Here is a 26,627-nt window from a genome sequence, read left to right on the forward strand (position 1 = left end):
GCTGATATCGCACCGCATTCGGTGCAAACACGCACAGGACCCTTTTTTCTGTTCGGACCAGAATCGGATCGCATGTGTGTTCACACATATGCGATTCGATTCATGTCCGGAATGTCAGTTCGCAGTGCGATATGCAAGCTGAACTGGGGGTGTCGTTAACAATGTATTGACACTCCCCAGCGATTCGCATATGGCAGTGTGAACTGACATGCGAATCGGTGCGATGTGGGAACCCGCAGTGGATTCGCAGTGTTCTCGCATTGCACCAGTTTATCAATTTTTATGTTTATCAATTATGAAATATATTTTATTTTAATATATTAATAAATATTTATACTTGTATACTTTATTAAAATTATTTTTTTAATGATTATAAATGTATTTTGCATTTATATGAATGGTGTATAGCTGCATTACATATGTGCATTACATTCATTTACTATACACCATTCACATTTAAATAGGGACATGTATGATCTTTAAATATTGATAAAAACAATGTTTTTTTTATAATTAGGTTAATGTATATTGTGTAGGGGGAATTTAACTTTATTATTTTATTAATATGTTGGGGAATAATGTGTGCTGATTTGTGTTAAACTTTTGTATTTTATGGTTCCTCATACTGTAATCCCGCTATATCACGCAAGATTATAGTGAGAGGAGCCATTCTCAGGAGTTCCCCGGCGTTTGTAGATCGCTCCTCAACTCAACATGAGAAGCGATCTACACACTTTCATAAACAGGCACTCAGAGGAGAGCGATCTCCTCTGAGAATGCCTGAGAACTGAAAAGCGGTATTTTATTGCACTTTCATAAAAGGACACCTAAATCTTTTCTGACACTTGTTGTTTACAGGTATAAATCCTGTATTTTCTGCTAGAAAATCACTTAGAACCCCCAAACATTATATATATATATATATATATATATATATATATATTTTAGCAGAGACCCTAGGGAATAAAATGGTGGTTGTTGCAATATTTTATGTCACACGGTATTTGCGCAGCGGTCTTTCAAACGCAATTTAAAAAAAAAAATACACTAATAAATAAAAAAAAAAAACTAAGCAGTAAAGTTAGCCCATTTTTTTTCGTCCAAAAGTTTTGATTACTTGTTTTTGTGTATTTAATATTTAAGATATAGTTTTTTTTTTTTAATCTAAATTATACATACAAGTGAACTGATTAGAGGTTTATTTTGTTTAATAAATGTTTAAATGTAAAAAAATTTCTGTATCACTTATTACTTAAGGTTGCTCTCACACTGGAGCAGGCATGCGTTGACGGTAAAACGCTGCTAGTTTTAGTGGTGCTTTACCGTCATTTTAGCGGCGCTATTCGGCTGCTAGCAGGGCACTTATAACCTAGCTAGCAGCTGAGGAAGGGGTTAAATGCGCCCCTGAAGCGCCGCTGCCGAAACGCTTTGCAGGCGCTTCGACAGCGGTGCGCATTCATTTCAATGGGCAGGAGTGGTGGAGGAGCGGTATACACCGCTCCAAAGATGCCGCTTGCGGGATTTTTTTTTTAACATCCTGCCAGCGCATCGCCTCAGTGTGAAAGCACTCGAGCTTTCACACTGAGACTGGAAGGGAGCCGTTTTACAGGCTCTTTCAGGCGCTATTTTTAGCCCAAAAGCGCCTGAAAAATGCCCCAGTGTGAAAGGGGTCTAACTGTTAGATTTTATGAGATGAAGGAAAAAAAAAAAATCGGCCAAATATATCGGGACAAAAAAATCGTCATCATATATCGGCCATCGGCCACCACGATTTCTAAATATCGGCATCGGCCAGAGAAAAACCCATATGGTCGACCTCTAATACTTAGCCTATTAATGTATATTAAACCCTGTTTCTGTGTACATTTATATACTGTATTAGACATGTGCACTGTTGAAAAATGTGTTCGTTTTCATTTCATTCGTATTTTCTTTCGTTTTTAGGTCATTTATTATAATCGCAATTCGTAAATTCAAAAATTCTTAAATTGATAAATTTGAAAATCCGAAAATAAGAAAGAAAATCTTAAAATTATAAAGATTATAACTAACTAATAATTAACTATTAAATTATAGGTACTGGAATTTCATTTCAAATTTGGCTGTTAGCGAACATAATGAATACGAATTTATCTGAAGTTACGAATTATCCGAAATAACGTTTGCCAAATCTAAACAATTGGAACGGAACAAATTAATAATAAATAATAATAATAATTTTTTTGTATTATTATTATTATTGTTTATTATTATTATTAATTCGTTACATTCCATTCGTTTAGATACGGCATTCGTTTTTTTGGATAATTCGTAACTTTGGATACATTCGTATTCGTTACGTCCACTAACAGCCAAATTTGAAAGGAAATTCCAATACCTATAATTTAATAGTTAGTGATAGTTAACTTATTATTATTTATTATTTCAGATTTTCGGGTTTTTGGAATTTGGGAATTTCGAATTTACGAATTTTTGAATATTCGAATTTATAAATATTCAAAAAAATTGGTTAAACTGGTTTTCGTTAATTCGGATATTTACGAATTAACTAATTTGTCTAAATTTGTTGAAAAACAAATTTGTAACGAAGCAAATTGCACATACTGTATATACATGGTTTGAGCTATACTGGCTTATATATGTAAATGCTGCCTCTAGCATAGTAATGTTGCAGAGTTATGCCTTGCTGATCATCTTAACTCTCTGAAGGTCTACCAGATAGGGTCTGCAGACTCCTACCTCCTTGTAGCCATAGGACTATGTGATCTAGGTTTACCAGGACTTTGGTCATATAAGCATCAAAGCAGCAAGAAAAATACTTTTTTTACTCAATAAAATGCCGTCTTGATTTATCTGAATTCTGAATTTTAATGATTAGCTGATTGTTATGTCCATCTTCATTACTTTTCAGTATTACATCCCTTTCTCTGGTTTATCCAATATTCTTAATGTTTTGTTTGTAATTCTGTCACCATATATTTGCTGTTTTCCAGAGTTACAAGAAAAGTTCACATGTTATTGTTACTGTGCATCCTCTGCAAAACACAATCACAGACTTCTGGAGGCTAGTCTATGACTATGGCTGTAGCAGCATTGTCATGTTAAACCAACTAAATCAATCTAACTCTGCATGGGTAAGAGAATGACCTACCTTTTGTTGAAATAAGATCAAGGACCTAATTATGCTATACTGCTACTGTACATATACTCTAAATTTTTTATAGGGGAGCCATTTTTAACTGAGTATATTGCCAATGAGGGAGAATCTTTTCTATTAGCACTAGACTTATTAGTTATAGTACCACTGAAAGGCACTACAGTGGGCCTTCATTTAACTCTGTTAGTTTTGCCTCAATGACAATTAAGTTTATGGAAAGAAAGAAGAGAATGGCAAGAAAGAAGAGAATGACAATGAGCTGCTCTAAAATCAGATTACATGCAACATGTTCATTCTGACATTTTCACTTTATTAGATCACTTTAGCAAACAGAGGGCTGGTTCACATTGGAAATGCTTCCATGCATTTTGCAGCAAAGACATGCATGCAGGAAATGGTATGCTGCATTTTCCTACATCTCTTGACATTGTCTCATTCTAGAAAGAGATACTTAAACCCCAGGCAGCTTATGTATAGTATGTCAAACAGCATGACAAGACATGTTATAGTGTGAATGAGCCCTGAAGTACAGTTGTGCTCAAACGTTTGCATACCTTGGCAGAAATTGTGAAATTTTGGCATTAATATTGAAAATATGACTAATCATGCCAAAAAACTGTCTTTTATTTAAGGATAGCAATCACATGAAGCCATTTATTATCTCACTGTTTTTTGGATGCTTTTTAAATCATATTGATAACAGATATCACCCAAATAGCCCTGATAAAAAGTTTACATACCCTGGAATGTTTGGGCTTGGTACAGACACAGGAGGTGGCACACAGGTTAAAATGGCAATTGAAGGCTAATTTCCCACATTTGTGGCTTTTTAAATCACAATTAGTCTGTGTATAAATAGTCAATGAGTTTGTTAGCTCTCATATGGATGCACTAAGCAGGCTAGAGACTGAGCAATGAGGAGGTAGAAAATAACAGTCAAAAGACCCACATAACAAGGTAATGAAACTTTACAAAGATGGAAAAGGATATAAAAAGATATCCAAAGCCTTGAATATGCCGGTTAGTACTGTTCAATCACTTAATAAGAAGTTGAAAATTTGGGAATCTCTTGATACCAAGCCAGGGTTAGGTAGCTCAAGAAAGATTTCAGCCACAACTGCCACAGGAACTGTTCGGGATACAAAGAAAAACCCACAGGTAACCTCTGGAGAAATACAGGCTGCTCTGGAAAAAGATGGTGTGATTGTTTTTAAGGAGCACAATACGATGATAAAAGAGCTGCATGGTCAAGTTGCCAGAAAGAAGCCTTTACTATACAAGTTCCACAATAAAGCCTGGTTACAATATGCCCAACAACACCTTGACATGCCTCATTGGCTTTTTTTGTTACATTGGTGCAGTAAAGTTTACCTTCTGGCAGCTCAACCATACAGCTCTTTTTTGTTCAAGTATCGTTGAATTGTGCTTCTTAAAAACAACCACACTGTCTTTTTGGAGAGCGGCCTGTATTTCTCCTGCGGTTACCTGTGGGTTTTTCTTTGTATCCTGAGCAATTCTTCCGCCAGTTGTGGCTGCAATCTTTCTTGGTCTACATGACCTTGGCTTGATATCAAAATAGCCCCTAATTTTCCACTTCTTAATAAGTGATTAAACAGTACTGACTGGCATATTCAAGGCTTTGGATATCTTTTTATATCTTTTTCTATCTTTGTAAAGTTTCAATGCCTTGTTACGCAGGTCTTTTGACTGTTCTTTTCTATCTCTTCATTGCTCAGTGTCTATCCTGCTTAGTGCATCCATGTGAGAGCTAACAAACTCATTGACTATTTATACATAGACACTTATTGTGATTTAAAAGCCACAAATGTCGGAAGTTAACCTTTAATTGCCATTTTAACTTGAGTGTGCCACCTTCTGTGTCTGTACCAAGGCCAAATATTCCAGGGTACGTAAACTTTTTATCAGGGCCATTTGGGTGATTTCTGTTATTATGATTTAAAAAGAATCCAAAAAACTATGCGACAATAAATGGCTTCATGTGATTGCTATCCTTAAATAAAAGACAGTTTTTTGGCATGATCAGTCATATTTTCAATATTAATGCCAACATTTCACAATTTCTGCCAAGGTATGCAAACTTTTGAGCACGACTGTATATGCACTGAAGAAAAGTGAGTTATAAAATTGTTTTTCCACCAGGAATCCTTCATACTGCCTTGATTGTGCATGCAATATAAAAACCCTTATTGTTAGATAAACTATCGCTGCTACATGTAGACAAACGATAGTAGTTTGAATACTTTAATATTACATAGCCTAAATCGGACAAAAATCAAACATGTGTATGACTGTTTATAGTGGTAGTTATTACTGTTGATATGTTATTGGTATAAAGTATATTTATTGTAGTGTTTTTATATTTGTTTTCCCCCTAACAAAAATATAATACCCTCTACACTCCCTGCAACCTCTTTTGCTCTCTTGAGCAAGCGTGGCGTAAAACAAAATACCTGCAAGACTTCACCCTCTACAAACATGCCCTTCTCAAATACAACTCTTGCCTCCACGTTGCTAAACAAACCTACTACATCGATCTCATCAAATCCCTCTCATTCAATGCTCATCCTCTCTTTTCTACCTTTAATTCATTAGTTCACCCCCCACTGCCTGCACTCAATAACTTACCCTACTGCCCAAGAGATTACCAGTTATTTCAAAAATAAGAGCGACACAATTTGTGATGAGATCTTCAGTGTCCAGCTTTTTCCTCCAACCAACATATCAAGTCCAACGCCACACTCATCACTTTCCTCCTTCGACCCTGTTACCATTAAGGAAGTTGCTAACTCCTTTCTGAGGCCCACCTCACCACCTGTCCCCTAGGTCCACCTGTCCCCTGTCTCCTCACAACTACTATGGCCCCCTTCCTGCTCTATCCTAGACTCTATAACCCACATCTTCAATCTTTCCCCTCTCCACCGACACCTTTCTATCCCTGCTCAGACATGCACTTGTTATCCTCATATTTAAAAAACCCTCACCGATCCCCACCTGTTTGAATAACTTAAAATGATTGCAAAGTCTCATTTAAAAAATAAAATAAATAACAAACATATTATACTTACCTCCTCTGTGCAATGGTTTTGTACAGAGCAGCCCGGATCCTCCCCCTTCTTGGGTCCCTCTTTGCTGCTCCTGGCCCCTCCCTCCTGTCGAGTGCCCCAAGAGCAAGCAGCTTGCTATGGGGGCACCCGAGATGAGCTGCAGCTCCATGTGCCCGTTCAGGCACAGAGCTGCGGTTTGGCCCCGCCCCCTCTCTCTCCTGATTGGCAAACTGTGTCTCAGCCAATCAGGAGGGAGAGTCCCGGACGGCAGAGGGACTCGTGGACATCAGTGGAGAGAGATGGGGCTCAAGTAAATATTAGGGGGGCTGAGGGAGCTGCTGCACACAGAAGGCATTAAGATAAAAAAACCTTTTGCCTTTACAACCACTTTAAGACCCATCTCTCTGCTCCTGTTTACCTCCAAGCCCCCTGGATGCCTTGTTCACAACTGCATGAGTTGCTATCTCACTGATGATAACATTCTCAATCCTCTGCTGCAAATGTGGCAAACACAAAGTGGCCCGCAGTGGCCACCGCCTCCTGCTCTTACCCCTCTTTCCGCTGTCACTTGTAAAAACAGAAGCCTGCTCACAGTGACAGCTATGGACTGAGCAGCTCCTGGTTTCCTGCAGGCACTGACAGCGGCACAAATGGTGGGGCACAAAGGGGCATGGCAGGGACAGATCCAACAGAAGGATCTCCCTGTAAGGAAGCAGAAGTGAACTCATTGTTACTGGAGCTGAATGACAAATACATAGGTTGGCCTACATAGGTACGGGGGGGGGGATGAGGTCTGTGGAGATGTGAGGGCAGATGTGTGCAGAGGTGGGGAATGGGGGGAAAGTGGTGGGGGCAGAGGTCAGAACCCAGGAGGAGGGGTGGAAATGAGATGTTGCACACAGTGTATGGCACACCCCATAACCAAGTGAACCCTGCACTCTGTGCATAGGGCACCCGTGAACCCTGCACTCTGTGCATAGGGCACTCGTGAACCCTTCACTCTGTGCATAGCACACCCGTGAACCCTTCACTCTGTGCATAGCGCACCCGTGAACCCTTCACTCTGTGCATAGCGCACCCGTGAACCCTTCACTCTGTGCATAGCGCACCCGTGAACCCTTCACTCTGTGCATAGCGCACCCGTGAACCCTTCACTCTGTGCATAGCGCACCCGTGAACCCTTCACTCTGTGCATAGCGCACCCGTGAACCCTTCACTCTGTGCATAGCGCACCCGTGAACCCTTCACTCTGTGCATAGCGCACCCGTGAACCCTTCACTCTGTGCATAGCGCACCCGTGAACCCTTCACTCTGTGCATAGCGCACCCGTGAACCCTGCACTCTGTGCATAGCGCACCCGTGAACCCTGCACTGTGTGCATAGCGCACCCGTGAACCCTGCACTCTGTGCATAGCGCACCCGTGAACCCTGCACTCTGTGCATAGCGCACCCGTGAACCCTGCACTCTGTGCATAGCGCACCCGTGAACCCTGCACTCTGTGCATAGCGCACCCGTGAACCCTGCACTCTGTGCATAGCGCACCCGTGAACCCTGCACTCTGTGCATAGCGCACCCGTGAACCCTGCACTCTGTGCATAGCGCACCTGTGAACCCTGCAATCTGTGCATAGCGCACCCGTAAGCTTTGCACTCTGTGCAAAGCGCTCCCGTGAGCTTTGCACTCTGTGCATAGCGCACCCGTGAGCTTTGCACTCTGTGCATTGCGCACCCGTGAGCTTTGCACTCTGTGCATTGCGCACCCGTGAGCTTTGCACTCTGTGCATTGCGCACCCGTGAGCTTTGCACTCTGTGCATTGCGCACCCGTGAGCTTTGCACTCTGTGCATTGCGCACCCTTGAGCTTTGCACTCTGTGCATTGCGCACCCTTGAGCTTTGCACTCTGTGCATTGCGCACCCTTGAGCTTTGCACTCTGTGCATTGCGCACCCTTGAGCTTTGCACTCTGTGCATTGCGCACCCTTGAGCTTTGCACTCTATACATAGCAAATTCCTGAACTCTGCACTCTGTATTTAGAGCACCCCTAAAACCTCTTGACATCTGATGTAAGGGGGAGGGGTTTATTTTCAATAAATTGTACAATAGGTGTACACTTGAATATCTGCTTGCCATTATTTTCCACAGGCTTCTGTTTTCAGAGCTAGTTCTCCTCCCAAGCTCGCCTCCAGAACTTTTTCCGAGCCTCTCCTATCCTAGGGAACTTCCTACTCCAATCTGTCTGACTATCCCAAACTCTGCTTGCTTTTAGAAGATCCTTGAAAACCCTTCTCTTCAGAGAAGCTTGTTCTGCCTTCACCTAACAACTGTACTTTTACTCTCTCCATCAGATCATCCCCCACAGTTATTACCTTTTGTATCACGTGACCCTCCCTGCTAGATTGTAAGCTCTAACGTGCAGGCTCTTTAATTCCTCCTGTATTGTATTGTAACTGTACTGTCTGTCTTCATGTTGCTGTGCAAACTGTTGGTGCTATATAAATTTATGTATAATATGGAGGTGTGACTTGGCGCACGGCAGAGATGGCTGCCTGAATACAGAGCTCCAGGAGACTTGCAGCCCTGCAGCACTTCTCTGGCACTCCATACGCTCGATAATGAGCAGACTGCTGAGGCATTCCTCCGGGACACTAGCGTCCCGGCTATCACAGTCCTCTCACACCCGCAGCATCCAGGAATTATTCCAAATAGAGACCCTCTCAGGCCGTGGCACATTAAACAAGATGGCGCCGACACAAGGAGAGGAAGAGCTCAGTGAATGCTCCCAGTCCTCGGCAGAGGACCTGGTAAGCGAGACTGGGAACTCACACCATCCACTCACCCTGGCCAACATGAAAACTATTGCCACAGACATCAAAAATACCTTTTTCTCTGCTATAACTGATCTGAAGGCAGACTTACTGTCTCCATCAGAGAAAATGGCCATTAAGGAAAGAGCTGACAACAGAAGGAACAGGGCCATAAATCGCCTGGAGTCCACTACAGCATCGCACTCAGCTCATCTGATTAAAATTAGTAGACACCTGGAAGACCTCGATAATAGAGGCAGGAGAAACAATATTAGGGTGAGGGGGGTCCCCGAATCTATCAACCCAGACCAACTTTCTTCAGCCCTACAATTAATTTTCAATAACATAATGGAAAAGCCGGTGGAAACACCCATTGATTTGTGCGGGCTCATAGAGCCTTGAGAATAAAGCCTCCTGACACAGCTCCACCCAGAGACATTATATGCTGTCTTCAGAACATTCCACTAAAAGAAGAAATCCTTAACCAAACAAAAAAGAGCGATCAAATTCTCTTTAATGAAAGTACAATCGCTCTATTTCAGGATTTGTCCCCCATTACTCTGCAAAATAGAAGGGCAATGCACCCCCTGCTGCCTTTGCTTAGAGAAAAAGGTATTACATATAAATGGCGCTTTCCCTTTGCTCTTCAAGCTACATTGAATGGGAAACATTTCATTCTGCGGATGCCAGATGAAATACCAGATTTCTGCGCAGACCTACACATACCGTACACAGATCTGCCTGACTGGTATGCCGAGTTCAGACTACCTCCAATGGAACGTAGCCCTGCCAGCTCACCGCATTCATCCCCAGATAAGCCTCTGATGAAGAAAAGCAAATATAGCAAACCATTGGGCTCAAGTGTAGGCCATTCACCATATTCTTCTAAGCAAACCAGATACCGTGACAAGTCCTGAAAGATAATCGATCGCCCATATAACTGGGTCGGTCCTAATTTGGGTGCTTCAGGTTTGTTTCGTTTCCCTGGTTATTACAGGTGTTGTAACATGTCCAGATACAGAACTGCCACATGTGACTATAACCTGCACCTATAACGAGCTTAAACTCTATTCATTACAAGCTTCTTTCACTATGCCTTGAAACCTAAATGTGCAGACTACCTAAAGTTCTAGTGATTAGTTATAGACTGTACAGATCACTCTTCAGAAGCTCTCCCCTATGTGACATCCTATAAGGGCTGGGGTTCACATCCTGTGGGGAATGCTACAACCTTTGTGCAAAAAAAAAAGATCGTTTGAGAGAACTTCCCCCTTCTGAAAGCGGTATATCTGGCTGCAGGTTGCTACCCTGTTATTAAGCATATGAGGGATTCAAGCCTGCTTTTATTGTTAGCGTCTTAATGCCCGCCTTGAGACCTTCATTATCTTCATTTATTTACCCCTCAGGCACATTTGGGGCTCTCCTAAGCTTCAGATAGGTCTACCTTAGTGCCAGATGGTGAACGGTTATGCTGCATCTCTTTTCTCCCCACTTTCTCTGGAGGACTATTGTTATGCTATGTTATTTCATTTTATGTTCTGAATATTAACAGGACTTTTCCTTACAGGACAGCTAAAGTTGTGATCTCGTTTTTCTCTTTTATGAGATAGTAATAAGACCTGGTAGCATTTTTACTCCAACAATCACCCTCTGCCTATGACTTTTCGGTTCGCTAAGGCACCGGTAGAGCTGGTGGGCATGCTCACAAGTATGTATAAATGGAATCAGGTGCGCTACCTGTCACAAACACACTTATAAAAAAGTCAACATTTGAATATCACCCTTGACTACAGGCTGAAATAGAAAATAAGTGAAAAGTGAATGAATAAAAATGAATAAAAATCAAATATGTGCAAAGTCCATCAGGGAGCTTGTTAGCGTCCTTGTTAGATGACACCCAAAAGTAAAAAACTTAGTGTTAACTTAGGTCTTAGTGAAGTTGTTTACCTTTAGGTGTCATCTAACAAGGATGCTAACAAGCTCCATGATGGACTTTGCACATATTTGATTTTTATTCATTCACTTTTCACTTATTTTCTATTTCAGCCTGCAGTCAAGGATGATATTCAAATGTTGACTTTTTTATAAGTGTGTTTGTCACAGGTAGCGCACCTTATTCCATTTATTTTTTTTCAAATATAGATTTTTATTGAAAATTTTGAAGAGAAAGGAATACCATGAGGGTATAACACAACAGTGGTCAAATTCAACATTCTAACAGAGATAACAAATATATATATGTTTTCAACAATAGGCTCTCATTCTGTCTTCAGAAAAGATAACATACCACATAAAATTATACCGTTTGTCCCACAGGCCTGTCCAGGCCACCTATATAGATTTACGTATTATTGCTACACTTATTGATTGGTGTAATCAAGCGGGCTGTCCGCTACTCCATAGCCCCAACATATCTGGAGGAGATGGACAGCCATATAGTAACTGAACACTAAACCACTAATTGAAGAAATGGGTATGTGAAACGGATAGAAAGTATAGAAAGAAAAGGGGGGGGGTATATATTCAACATGAGCGTGATGGACTTGGCAGAGGTTCCGTCCCGCAGTTGATCTGCGTCAGTGCAGTTCTCAAGAATTTTGTAAGGTTTGTCCCTCACCGGACAAAATGAACATATTTCAGGATAATCAAGTTTTAAAGTGTTTGTCTTGTTTGTGTTGGGCAGTAAGTACTAGATCTTCCAGTTTTTTAATGTCCTCTACACTGCATAGCCACATCCCCACTGAGGGGGGTACATTTTGTTTCCACATGGCTGGAATACAAGACTCGCATTGAGCAAATGTCTAACCACCGATTTCTTGTACGACCATGCCAGGACTGAGGTGGCGTGCAGCAGAAAGATCGCAGGATCTCTCTGAGTTATGTGGTTTGTGAATTTCTGAATAATTTTCTCAATTGTTGTCCAAAAATGTTATAGTAGTGGGCAGGACCAAAAGATATGGAAAAGTGTCCCTTTGTCTGCATGACACCTCCAGCACCTATTAGATGTGTTAGAGAAGAATTTAGGTAGCAATTGAGGCGTATAATACCACCTAGTTAAAATTTAATAATTTGTCTCCTGGATTTTTGTGCAGATGGATGACTTCAGGGAGAAATGAAGTATGTTTTGTTTTTGTATAGCTGTAAAATTACACTGTAGGTCATTTTCCCATTTCTGCAGAAACAGCAGATCTGGTTGTTCCACTGGTATGTTGAGCAGAGAATATGTTTTGGAAAGTACCTGAGATAATGTACCTACATCCCTACAATATTCTTCTAGGGTTGTCAAGTCGTGTTTAAAGTGTGTAGGGTCTGGTAGTGAGTGAATGAAATGGTGCAAACGGATCGCTTTCCAAAAAGATAACTGAAAACCTCCACTATCGTTCGTCAGTGATTGATCTGAGGTCCAGTGATCTCCATCTACATAATGTAGTGCGCAATCTTTTAACCCCCGTCCATAACGCTTCATATTCTGAGTGGTTTAGTCCCGGTGTGAACGCCGGATTACCTATAATGGGAAACAAAGGAGACTGCCTTGATGTCAGAGAAGTGGTCTTTATTACTATTGAGCCTACCGATAATGTGGCGCCTATAATAGGGTGTGAGGTCATGTCTGGGGGAAGTTGATCATAGCACCAGAGTGCCCCTTTTAGCGGGACACTTACCTGGGTGCGTTCTACTTGAACCCATAATTTGGTTTGTTCATGTCTGTTCCAGTCAATGATCCTCCCTAAATGTACTGCCTGATAATAGTGTTTTGCGTCAGAGAGGGCAAGACCACCATAATGTTTCAGTAGAGTCAGATAACGTCTTCGTAGTCTAGGTTTCGCATGTGACCATACAAATTTTATGAACATTGAATGTATTTGTCTGAAATATAGGGAGGTTATCCTGATTGGCAGAGCTTGGAACAAATATAGAAATTTTGGGAGAATGCACATTTTGAGGAGACTGCATCTCCCGAACCAAGAGTGGAGGCCCTTGCCCCATTCTTCGAGCAGCTCTTTTGCTTTGGATAACATTGGTGTGAAATTCAATTTAAATGTGCGTTTCAGATCTCTAGGTATATTGGTTCCTAAGTAGGTAAAGTGACTGTCGGACCATTTAAAGTTGAATTTAGTTTTCAGGAGGGACAATTTTTCTGTCATCATGTTAATGCCCATTGCTGTAGATTTGTCAAAGTTAATTTTTAGATTAGATATATTCTCATATCTCCGGAATTCTTTAATTAGGTTTGGAAGGGATGTGACCGGGTTGGTCAGAGAAAACGAGATCATCTGCATATGCAGAAATCTTATATTGCCTCTGATCTATAGTAATTTCCGAAATATCCGAATTCCGGCGTATCGTATTTAGAAAGGGCTCAAGTACTAAGGCAAAAAGAAGGGGTGATAATGGGCAACCCTGCCTGGTACCATTGGATATGGTGAAAGGGTCAGACAGGACTCCATTAACTTTGACCTGGGCTGTCGGTATGGAATAAATATTCGAGATCCAATGTAGCATGTGTCTGTCTAGTCCGATGTGTTTAAGAACTGAAAATTCCCAACTCACCCGGTCAAAGGCTTTCTCAGCGTCTGTGCTGAGAAAAATGCTGCATGGTGTCTTAGTCACAGAGGCTCTATGTATCAGGTTGAGTACTTTGGTGGTATTGTCCCTAGCCTCCCGTGAGGGGACAAAACCCACCTAATCAAGGTGTATCAAGTCCATCATGTGTTGGGATAATCTATTGGCTAATATTTTAGTGAGGAGTTTAAGATCTATATTTAAAAGGGAAATAGGCCTGTAGCTGTCACAGGCAGATGGATCCTTTCCCTCCTTGGGTATTAGGGAAATGTGAGCACTTAAGGTGTCCCTCTGTAGATGACCCCATTCTGTGAGCTTATTAAAAAGTTTTAGCATGTATGAGCCTAATACCGGTAGAAGGGTCTGATAGTATTGGAGGGTAAGTCCATCTGACCCAGGCGCTTTACCCGGTTTCATTCTTTTAATAGCGCACTGTTGTTCTGTCAATGTGATGGGCGCTTCTAGGGCAGCTGCATTTTCTTCTGAGAGTTTGGGAAGATTAGATAGAGTAAGATCCCCTACTGCAGTGTCACTGGTATGCGGTTTCGGGAGGTTGTACAAGGAGGAGTAGAAGGTTCTGAATTCATTGGCAATTTGAGTGGGTAAGACCTTCCTCTGTCCTGAAGAGGAGATGATTTGGGGGATATATGCACAAAGCCTCTGTTGTCTAACTGCTTTAGCAAGAAGTTTCCCACATTTATTCCCCGACTCATATGTGAGTTTCCTACATGCTTGTAGTGCTGCTTTTGCCTGATATTGTAACAGATCTACTGTCTGCCTGCATAGAGTTAATAGTTCTGTTTCTAGCGTTGGTGTCGGGTTTCTCTTATGTGCTTTTTCCAAGTCATGAGGTTTTCTGTAAGAGCAACAATAGTTGTTTCTCCCATTCTCTTTTAATATGCGCTCCGTGCCTAATCAGGACCCCTCTAATCACAGACTTTTGGGCTTCCAAAAGTATCCCCGGGTCGCAATAGTCGACATCGTTGGTCAGGAAGTATTGGTTAAGTTCTTTTGTGACGTCAGACAGTACTGTGGGATTCTGTAGTAAACTTTCGTTCAGTCGCCAGAATCTCGCTTTAGTCATCGCAGTCCGCTAGAGGGAGTAGCGCGAAGTAATGGACGCGTGGTCTGACCAGCTTATGTTACCTATAGTAGCTGCGCTCGCTGCCTCTAGTTGGCCATGTGGTAACAAGAAAAGTCAATGCGCGAGTATGTTTTGTGTGGGGGCAAGAAGAATGTGTAGTCCCTCTCCCCTGCGTGTAGGAGCCTCCACACGTCTATCAGTCTGGCCTCATGGAGAACCCGAATGATGCGTTTATGTAAGCTGGTACGCAAGGAAGAAGTACCGGAAGATGTGTCTACTGCTGGATTCAGGGGGGTATTAAAATCGCCACCCAGGATCAGCTGTCCTTCAGCGAAGTTCATCAGATCAGTCCGTGTTTTGTGTATGAATATATCTTGTCTATCATTTGAAGCATAGACTGTAGCTAATGTCACCAACACTTCACCTATTAGCCCCTTAAGAAACACATACCTCCCTTCCGGGTCGATTCTAGTGTCCCGGCAAGTCCAGGGTATTTTCCCTGCAAGGAGTATAGAAACTCCTTTGGATTTGGCTGAAGGGTTGGTGGCATGATAAGTGAGTGGAAAGTACCGGTTTTTCAGACAGGTCGGTGCACCCGTTTTGAAGTGGGTTTCCTGAATGAATGCAATGTCTGCTCCAGTTCTTTTGAGATCATTCAAGAGCATACGCCGTTTCTCAGGTACATTCAACCCCTTAGCGTTCAGCGAAAAAATGGTAATTTGGTCCATCACGCTTGTGTCAAAAAAAAAAATATATATATGGGGGGGGGGGGGGGTCTTGGTATAGAAGGATAAGGACGGAAGGTAAAAGTTGGAGGGGGAAAGAGAGAGAGAGAGAGGGAAGAGCAGGAAGAGCTCAAGAAGGAATAGAGTGGACAATCGATACTATGGATTGTCCCTTCTAGTATTGTCAATAGACAATTATGTGCAATTTCTTGCAAGGAAACACACTCCAGTTATCACCGGGAAGGTGTTTCGGCCTAGTGGGGATGAGGTTAGACTATGACCAGGGGAGCCAACCCTCATCCATCCCGCCCACCCACCCCAAGGTATAGTTTAGGCATGTAGCATGTCAAATATACAAAACACATCAAATACGTGGTCAAGCAAACAACTAACATCATATATATGTCCCTTGTGTAACCCACCCTAGCCCCAGTGCTAAAACTTAAAACCTGAATTAATTAACTGAAAGCCTCAAACAGACCCACCCTAGCTCAACATGGGTATTACTCCTGTCCTCCCCCCGAACCCACCCGACCTAAACTGCAGTAAGTATTTGTTACCATCCCTATCTTTCAACAATATGTTGTGGAGTGGACTTAATCCTAATTTCCATTCCCATCTGTTTTGGCACGCTGCGGGGGGGAAGACCCCAAAGCCCCCAAGGCAGACTGCTGAGGGAATTATATGACATATTAAATGTTCTCTGTTGTGCTTCTCAAGCTGTCAGATAGATAGGTGGGGGGTATCTGTTCCATATAGAGGGCAAGTATGGTTTAAAGATTCTGACTAGGATGGACTGATAGATTCCGAGATCCCACCTCCCCATGGCGGCCAAACCTCCTCCCCAAAATACCGCAGTTCAACATATAGTCCAACATTGGCATGACAAAAACGATATTATGCCTGGGTGACATTTTCATATATGCCTATAAACTCACCCGACCTAATGGCCCAAATGTCTCTATCTTATCAGGCAGGTGTACTTCTCCTCACTATTGCCGTCCATTAGCTCTAGGACTCCAGTGTAAGCGGCATTCTTGAACCCTGTGGGTCCTGACACATATACAGTCAATTTGCAGAGGGATCCCCCGAAAGTTGCATTGTCTCCCTCCGCCGCATGGAGGGTTGGTGTATAAGTGCGTAGGGGTGGGCTTCAACAGGGGTCCATAGCAGGGGCTCACTTCAGGTGTCCATTGCACTAGGCAGAGAAAGACACCATGGGTATAAGAACTTGAGTGGGCGCCCCTGATCTCTGCTTGTCAAAGCTCCAACAGATGGCTCCCTTTCACTGTCCATAACCCACCCCATGTACAATATTAAGGGTGTAGCTGAACCTGAAGGAACAAGGAGGAAGGTGAGTTATTGTCTCATGTGGTCCATAGGAGGGGGGGGGCTGTTACCCATAACAGAGTGTCAGGGGGGCCCAACAGGGAGGCCACTAAAAGTGGTATAACTAGAGATCCATTGGGTATAAGGTATCAAAACATGTGAGTTAGTGTATAAAATCTCACCACCACGGAGGCCGCCACTAGGTTTCCCTGGCTACTTCTGGTGAGGTGATGCGTGATCTGCGTCGGCTCCTCTGTGGTCTCGGCGAGCGAGGTCTCCGTTGATGTGTCCCACCTGGACGAGGGGCGAATCGTGGAATCAATTGAAGCCAATCTGGAACATCTACTGGGTCTGCTTTCAGGAAATCAAACACTGCAGGGAGCTCCGCAGGTGATCGCAGGGTGAAAAATTGGGATTGTTTCTTGAAAGTCACCGCTATAGGGAAACCCCAACGATAAGTAATGCCAGCATATTGAGCAATTTCAAGTACTGGTTTCAGCATAGCTCTGCACTGTAAGGTGGCTCTTGAAAGATCCAGCATGATCTGAATAGTAGCTCCATCAAATACCACCTCTCTCACCTCCCAAGCTTTCTGCAAAATGAATTCTTTGTGTACATACTGATGAATCTGGCAAATCACGTCTCCTCTCCCACCGGGTTGCATCAGTATAGTCGTACGTTGGAACCATGGTGTACTCGGCCATGAGAAATGGACATCCCTTTTCAGAGAACTTCATAAGACGAAACCTCTTTTCGTCTTCCTGCAAGAAATTCATTTTCAGTCTTAAAAAAGTTAAGAATCTTTATCATAAATATTTTCCCAAAATGTATCACGCCACTAATTCCGTGGCTAAAACTAAAGGAGTGCCCATTCTTAGTAAATCTGCGGGCTTTGAGGTTACCCAGCAACTAGCTGATCCAGAAGGCAAATTCCTATTCTAAAGGGTACATGGGGGTTGATACCTTTTAACCCTGGCAAATGTATACTTTCCCAATACCGCACATGTTTCATTCTGCAGGCACCTCATTGATGAGCTGAAAAGTTTTGCTTCAGGGTGTATTATCTTAGGGGGTGATTTCAATATACCACTTAATCCACTCCAAGACACTTCCTCAGGGAAATCTAGCCTAGCATATCGCACTTTAAAACAAATCAAAATATTACTTCATTCTTTAACCCTAATAGACTTGTGGTGCATAGTTTGGTGCATAGTTAATCTGACAGGTAGGGATTACACTTACTATTCTGCACTTCACAATAAGTATTCCTGCATTGACTACATCTTTATTTCACAGAAAGACCTCCCAGACTTACAGGATGCCTACGTTGGTATACAAACCTTCTCCGACCATGCACCATCTAACTCACCTTAAATCACTCTGACTATCACACTAAACCCTGCACGTGGAGACTAAATCTATCCATATTGACAGACTCACTCCAAAAAATGTCTGAAACATTACGCAACTATTTTGCAGAAGACTGCACGGAAGACCTCTCTCCTCTAACAATATGGGAGGCACATAAATGTGTCCTTAGAGGGGAGCTAATCAGAATAGGGGCCCACCGTAAACGGGAATCCGAGAACCAATTCAAAAAGTTAACGTCCAAAATAGCTCAGCTAGAGGCACATCACAAACTTTCAGTGGGGACACAAACAGCAGTGGAGCTTCATCAAGACCTTCAGAATTTACCCAATCTAAAGGCCAAACGTTCTCTTTTTTTTCAGGGTATTTAGAGAATTTACTATGAGCATGGGGACAAAAGTTGAAATTTTCTGGCTAGGGCATTGAAGGAAGCCTCTCTGGCAAACAATATTTTGGGAATCAAATCGGAGGCGGGATTCATTGGTCAGCCGCTCGGATAAAATCGCAGCTAGCTTCCAACGGTATTATTCCAAACTTTATAACATCCCCCACATGCATAAACCCACTGATATCCAGGGAGAGAGGAAGCAGATAATTTGAGATTAATTGACCTATAGTGGCATGCCCACACTTTTTAACAATGAAGACCACTGTAGCAGAGTCCTTAGAGAGCCCAATATTCTCGGTAGAATTAACATCTGTGATCAAAAGCCTAAATCCTGGAAAAAGCCCTGGCCCAGATGGCTTTACGGCACATTATTATAAGACATTCACTAATATCCTAGAGCTACCACTTTTATGCGCGTTAAATTTTCTAATGGAACCACGTCAAGTCCCAAACTTGTTCCTGATGGCACATGTTACAGTTCTTCCCAAACCTGGTAAATACCCTACCGATTGCTCCAGCTACAGGCCTATATCCCTGCTTAATCTTGATCTGAAACTATTCGCTAGGATTGTCGCCAATTGTTTACACACTTTTCTCCCTCAGCTGATTGGTCCAGAGCAAGTTTGGGTCATGCCAGGGAGAGAACTAGGGATAATGTAACAAAGGCCCTTAACTTGATCCATCATTGCCACCGAGCTGGATTTGAAGGCTTTCTCCTGTCCACAGACGCAGAGAAGGCCTTCGACAGGATGTCTTGGGACTTTTTACTAGCCGCATGTTCACATATAGATGGATTTTTTCCTTATATCAGAACGCGATAGCGAGATTGAAGATCAATGGCACCCTGTCGGAGCCGGTGATAATCAAGCTGCCCACTGTCGCCCCTGATATTTATAATTTCATTAGAACCATTTATCGGCACCGTCAACATGAACCCCTCAATTTCCGGTTTCAAGGTGGGAAGCAAAATATATAAAACCGCAGCTTACACGGATGACTTATTATTCTTAACAACCTACACACGTCCATTCCCAATTTACTACATGCTTTCACTATTTATGGATACATCTTTAATCTTAAAATAAATTACACCAAATCAGACGCCCTGAATCTTACCCTCCCCGTGCGCATGGCGACCCAGGCAAAACAGAACAACTCCTTTAAATGGGTGGCCAGTGCGCTTAAATATCTGGGTATCTGGCTCGCTCCCATACTCGCCAACATTTTTCCACAGAATTGCAAACCAGTGCTACTTCAAATTGAACAAGACCTCCAAGTGGTCGCTTATCCACTTGCTTACTGGGCACTTAAACCCCCCCCTCCTGCCCCGACCAATTTTCAGCTTTCAGCGCTGTCACTCTTTGAATGACAATGCAACACTGTACCCAAATGACATTTTTAAAAAAATTTTTCACACAAATAGAGCTTTCTTTTGGTGGTATTTAATCACTACTGGGGTTTTTATTTTTTGCTAAACAAACAAAAAAATGGAATTAAAAAAAAAAAAGAAAATCATGTTTCATAGTTTGTTATAACATTTTGCAAACAGGTAATTTTTCTCCTTCATTGATATGCGCTGATGTGGCAGCACTAATGGGCACTGATACATTGCACTGGTGGGCACTGATAGGCATGGATAAGGCAGCACTGATGGGGACATATAAGGCGCTACTGATGGGCATAGATAAGGCGGCACTGATGACCACTGATAAGATGGCACTGATGGGTGGCACTAAAGGGCACTGATAGGTGTTACTGATAGGTACCACTGATGGGCACTAATAGGTGGCACTGGTAGGTGACACTGATGGGCAGCACTGTTGATAAGGCACTGATTGGTGACATTGATAGGTGGCACTGTGGGCAATGGTAGGTGGCGCTGGTATGCACTGGTAGTCGGCACTGTTGTGCACTGGTAGGTGGCACGGGTGAGCACAGATGATCTGGTGACTGCTCTCCTTGATCGGGACCAATGTCCCTCTGACAGCCGTCGGTGATCTTTTGGCTGACAGCTGATCACGTGGTAAGGGGTCAGGGATCGACCCCTTACTCCGATCTGTGATCAGCGAGTCTCATAGATGCGCTGATCACAGAGCAAACTGCGTGCGCCCTGCAGGGGACACGCAGGCCGCTCGAGCACGGGAGGACGTCTATTGACACCTTCCTGGAAAAGTAGGTCCACGCTGTAGCCGTCATTCGGCTATAGCGCTGATCTGAAGCAGTTAAATACTTTTCCTGATTGTTGTATCTTTTTCACACACTGCCAACTGATATACTGGCCAGCTTCTTTAAGCAGTTGCACTCTGTACTCTGGAAATTTCCATGGGCGCATAAAAAACCCCGTATCAATCTTCGCTTACTCATGAAGCCTAAAGTCACAGGAGGATTGGGCTTCCCAAATTTTAGGCTATATTATTATGCCACACATCTGGCCAGAATTATTGATTGGCATTGTCATGCAACCAATAAGGACTGGGTGTCCCTAGAGGAGAGTTTTTCAAAGGCCCCATTGAAATTTTCACCATGGATCCCCTGGCCCAAATGTCCACCGGAACTTTCGCAACATCCCATTATTGGAGCCACCCTGAAAATCTTTCATAAAACTGCCCCATTATACCACATATCCACATCCCACATCCCCAGGGCCGCTGACACCACTCTTCAATAACCCCGACTTCCCACCGGGAATGGGCGCAAAAACATTTTCCTTAGGAAACGCAACACCTCTTTTAGCATCACACTTTGTCAGTGCAGGCCAGATTTTACCACATAATAAATTGCTGGATAACCTCTCAGCCCCTGGTACTCACATTCTGGAACTATAGGCAAACTTGTCATTTACCTTTTCTCCTCTGAAAAAAAAGGGATATAGTCAGGGAACCTACTTCGTTTAAATCAATCTGCTCGACTGGTGAGCAAATTGAGAAAACAACTTCTCTTACGTATGCATGTCTCCAACGGTCCGATACTGCAGACTCGGCCAGGTTTAAAGACCAATGGGAAGCCACAATCCAAACGCATTTATCTGACACACAGTGGGAGAATGCATATATTTTAGCACACAAATGCTAAATCGGCAAGAGACTCCAAGAAAATGTATACAAACTACTATCGCAATGATATGCAACACCAGTAAAGGTAAAAATGGTACCCAACAGCTTCAGAATATGTGCTGGAGATGCGGTGAGGCTAGAGGAGACATGTTGCATAGCTGGTGGAATTGTCCCAAGATAGCCGCCTACTGGAGTAAAATCTGTGAATTGATCCTTCACATCACAGAGACTAAAGTTAAGCTTACCCCAGCATGTTGTCTATTGCACATCTCTATTTCTATTTCTCTCATTTCCTCCTGGGGAGATATAAGCGTTCCCTGACTAAACAATTCCTGAACGCTTCAAAATCCTTGATCACCAAATACTGGAAACTGTCGAATATTCCCTCAACCAGAGAGTGGGCTTGCACCGTGAATCATATCTCTGAGTTGGAAGAAACACTTGCTTTAGCTAAGGAATCTGCCAACAAGTTCCACAAAACATGGTTGGCCTGGTTCCAGTTCAAATACTCGGATGCTTATGATAGCCTGACAACAGGGTGAATGACCCCCAGAGCGACAAATAGTTCAAATAAAATCTTGCCAGTTTGACCTTTTATTGTCCATGAATTCCTATGGTAAAAAGTTTGTACCCATGACCCCTTCTTGGGAAATGTATGACCCACATCCCCCCAACCCACTCCCCGTGTTAATTTTTCTTTTCCCTATCCTATATGGGTGACTCTGCCCCCTGCTTGTACATTGGGGGGCAGTGGACCATAGTACATTTCAAAAATTGCAATTTTTCTCTTTTTTTTTCTTTTCCTTTTTCTTTTCTTTTACATATACAGGCAGTCCCCGAGTTACAAACACAATAAGGACTGTAGGTCACAACACTGCATTTGTAAGTGTAACTTCCGGTCTGAACACTGCATTTGTAAGTGTTCGTAAGTGTAACTGCCACCTGTGCATGGATGTGGGATGTTCCGGGCGCTTGTTATGTTATCTGGGGCGTAGTACGGCAGCGTGGGATGTGTCCAGAGGTGCTCGAAAGGTATCCAGGACCAGCGTGGAGCACAAGTGGCCAGCATTTGAGGCCGTTTGTAAGTAGGAGTCGTTCGTAACTCAGGTGTTCGTAACTCGGGGACTTCCTGTATGTGATATGACTTTGTGAATATCTTTACTGTTTATTGGCTACGATTCCCTCATTGATTGAATTGAAATTGTATACAATGTTGCTGAAGTTGACATTTCTTGTTAACATTGTACTTGCCTTAACTGTTGCTTTTATTTGCTCAATAAAATCTTTTATTGTTAATAAAAAAAAAAAAAAAATGTATAATATAATAATAATAGTCATTACTTCAAATATTACTGTTTTTAGTGATAGTTTAACACAGAGGCAATTATTTAATATGATAAAGAGTAGATACATAGTCTTACAGATACAACCAGCCCTTTGAGGACAACCAGACTGCTGATGTGGCCCCTAATGAATTTGAGTTTGACACCCCTGTCTAGCTTCTGCCCCCAACACTCCACTGAAACTGTCCTACTAAAACTCACTAATGACCTACTAGCTGCTAAAACCAATGACCATTACTCCATACTTGTACACTTCTCCTCTTACCTATCTCAGCGCACTTTCAGTGTTACCTTCGACACCATCTCCTCCAAGCCTTTTTCTCTTTCTGTTGGGGTACCCTAAGGCTCTGTCCTCAGGCTCCTCTGTTTCTCTCTACAAATGTTCCCTGGGCCAGTTGATAACCTCCCACGGATTCCAATACCACCTCTAAACTGATGACACCTAGATCTATCTCTCTACTTCACAGCACACCTCCTTGATCTTCTCACAAATCACTAATTTACTGAGAGATATATCAGTATGGATGTCACACCACTTTCTCAAACTCTACCTAAAAACTGTACTTGAGTCACCTCCATCAGATCATCTACTTCAGCGATTACCTTTTGTACCACCTCCCCTTCCCTTTGGATTGTAAGCTCCATGAGCAGGGCTCTCCTATTCCTTCTGTATGGAACGGTATTGTAATTGTACTGTCCCCCTTTATATTGTAAAGCGCTGTATACATACTTTATATTATTAATAATAATACTTACCAGTACTTTGCATTAGTGAATATTTCATGTATTCAATATGTGTTTCCCCTGCCTATATTTATACATCCCAAGGTATAATTTCAATGCTCTCTTAACTCTCCTCTGTGATCACCACCAGCCATGCTTGCAGTACTGGCCAGACAGTGGAATCTCCAGATATGGACCAATGGAAGTTCAGTTTGTGTCTGGTTCTGTGGATGAAGATGTCATAACCCGTCTGTTCCGAGTGCAAAACATAACAAGGGTGAGTTACCAGTATAACTTCGTTTGTGAAATTTAAACATATAGATTCCAACTGGTCAGTTTTAGTGTGTTCTATCTAGTAAAAAAAGTTTACCTAAAAGTAAAGGCTATTTATTATTTCTGCTATACCTTTTTACACTGTATCTTAAAATTGTAAAATTAGGTGGGTAGAATCAGGACAGGTAGGTACACTTGAAGTCCATTCCCACAGATGTCAGGTTGTTGGGTGGCCCCAACAGCAGGAGTAAGCTAGCTGGTTAAATATGCATGCCATATACATGCCTTTCTAACCTACTTCCCATCCCGATGGCCATTGCAGCTGCCTAAAGTGAGACAATATTGCACTCCCTAACAGGCTATGATCTTTGGTGTAAAGTGAATATATATGCACACTTTAGAGAGGACATGTCAAAATAACATTGAAAATGTCAAAACAACATTTTTGCTTCTGAAGGTTGATGGCGTGTAGAGGCAAAGTTCTGAGTAGACTGCAGATTTTACTAAAACTGGTGCAGCTCTGCATAGAAAATAACCAGCTTCCAGATTTTTTTGTCAAAGCTTAATTGAACAAGCTGAAGTTAGAAGCTGATTGTCTAGCATGCACATCTGCGCCAGATTTTGTACTTTTCAGTTTTAGTAAATCAACCCCTGCCATTATCTACAGAAAACAACATTGTCCAAAAGAACCCAGTTAGCAACAGATCTTTCTTTTAGGTCAGCGGTTCATGTAAATCATCATGAATTAAACCCCTTTCACATATTTAAAGTAGAGTTTAATTTTATATAATGCTTGAAGTTAGTGGAATTATCAAAATATGTTTAATAGAGTCCTTTAGACAGTCTGTAGATAACAAAATGTTAATTTTGGAGTGGCAATTCAAAGAGAAAAATACATTTAAATATTGCAGTACTAAAACCATCATCTTTTGAACCCTTGATAGAAATGTAAAGTATATTCTATTTATGAGTCACTGCCTTAGAATACATTCAATTGGATTTCTTTGATAGACAATCTTTGCAAGTGTTTATGTTGTACAGTGCTTATCTGAAATTTGCATGCGGTCAGTGTAGCTGATGCTTCAGGTTTCTCTGTATTTTCTCTGTATTTATCTGTCTTCTTGACTGTTTGACATGTAGGTTCGATTTGTACATTGATTTTGTGTAGAATATGTCTGATTATTTTTTGATAAATTTGCTTAGAAAAGCAGCTGTTGTAAGAACTTAAAGGGTTAGTCCACATTTACCAAAAAAAAAAATGCCTATACAGATAAGGAACACCTGTAGATAAAAACAGCTCTGACTAAAGTTGAATAAGAGAGACCTGGTCATTGCTACTCACCTCCACCATCACAGGAGTGAGCTCTCAAATGCTGAACTCAGAGCTACTGCATCAGAGGAGAGAAAAAGCATGCAAAGGGGTTTGAATCAGAGAGCTCACGCCTGTGAATGGGGAGCAGGGCTGGACTGGGACAAAAATTTGGCCCTGGACTTCATCCAGACCGGCCCACTTTAATTTTGAGTGTCCCCCCCTTGCATCAGAGTGTCCCCCCCCTTGCATCAGAGAGTCCCCCCTTGCATCAGAGAGTCCCCCCCTTGCATCAGAGAGTCCCCCCCTTGCATCAGAGAGTCCCCCCCTTGCATCAGAGAGTCCCCCCCTTGCATCAGAGTGTCCCCCCCCCTTGCATCAGAGTGTCCCCCCCCTTGCATCAGAGTGTCCCCCCCCTTGCATCAGAGTGTCCCCCCCCTTGCATCAGAGTGTCCCCCCCCTTGCATCAGAGTGTCCCCCCCTTGCATCAGAGTGTCCCCCCCCTTGCATCAGAGTGTCCCCCCCCTTGCATCAGAGTGTCCCCCCCCTTGCATCAGAGTGTCCCTCCCCTTGCATCAGAGTGTCCCTCCCCTTGCATCAGAGTGTCCCCCCTCTTGCATCAGAGTTTCCCCCCCCCTTGCATCAGAGTGTCCCCCCTTGCATCAGAGTGTCCCCCCCTTGCATCAGAGTGTCCCCCCTTGCATCAGAGTGTCCCCCCCTTGCATCAGAGTGTCCCCCCCTTGCATCAGAGTGTCCCCCCCTTGCATCAGAGTGTCCCCCCCTTGCATCAGAGTGTCCCCCCTCTCCTCCCCCTCCCATGTGTACTCACTCACAGCTCTCCAGAATGAAGGCAGTTTCTCGGTCCTCTCTCCAGTCATGTGATAAGGGGAGAGAGGAAGAAAAGTCTGCCGGCTGTCTATCTCCCCCTGTAGGCTGGAGGGAGCAGAAAGCCTAATCCACACTTCAGTAGGTGTCGGCAGCTGCTCCTTGGTGACAGGAGTGAAATCATGATCACTCACTGTCAGTGAGGAGTGGCTCCAAGACTGCGCCTGACTGGTCCACTGAGCCATCGGCACACGGGGAAACTCCCGCTAGTCCCGATGGCCAGTACATGCCTAATGGGGAGGTAAGCATGACTAGGCCTCCTTAGCAATGCCCTGGGAATATTCCAGTCAGGCTGCACAGGTTGTTTTTACAGACACCCCTTACCTGCAAAGGTAGTTTTTGGTAAAGGTGAACTAACCAGTTAACCACTTCAGCCCCGGAAGGATTTACCCCCTTCCTGACCAGAGCACTTTTTACAATTTGGCACTGCGTCGCTTTAACTGCTAATTGCGTGGTCATGCAATGCTGTACCCAAACGAAATTTGCGTCCTTTTCTTTCCACAAATAGAGCTTTCTTTTGATGGTATTTGATCACCTCTGCCGTTTTTTTATTGTTTG

General features: G+C 42.8%; 1 protein-coding gene across 4 annotated transcripts in view; it reads left to right on the top strand.

Annotated features, from left to right (window-relative positions):
• The window catches only part of PTPRU (protein tyrosine phosphatase receptor type U), a 251,462-nt gene that overhangs the window by 184,583 nt on the left and 40,252 nt on the right, over positions 1 to 26,627 (top strand). For all 4 annotated transcript variants that reach the window (XM_073615565.1, XM_073615567.1, XM_073615566.1 and 1 more), the window contains 2 exons: positions 2,994 to 3,134; positions 23,754 to 23,879. In XM_073615565.1, coding sequence (XP_073471666.1) covers positions 2,994 to 3,134; positions 23,754 to 23,879 — 267 coding nt within the window. The remainder of the gene's footprint in view (positions 1 to 2,993; positions 3,135 to 23,753; positions 23,880 to 26,627) is intronic.

Source organism: Aquarana catesbeiana, linkage group LG02 (genome assembly GCF_042186555.1).
Source record: "Aquarana catesbeiana isolate 2022-GZ linkage group LG02, ASM4218655v1, whole genome shotgun sequence".
NCBI lineage: Eukaryota > Metazoa > Chordata > Amphibia > Anura > Ranidae > Aquarana > Aquarana catesbeiana.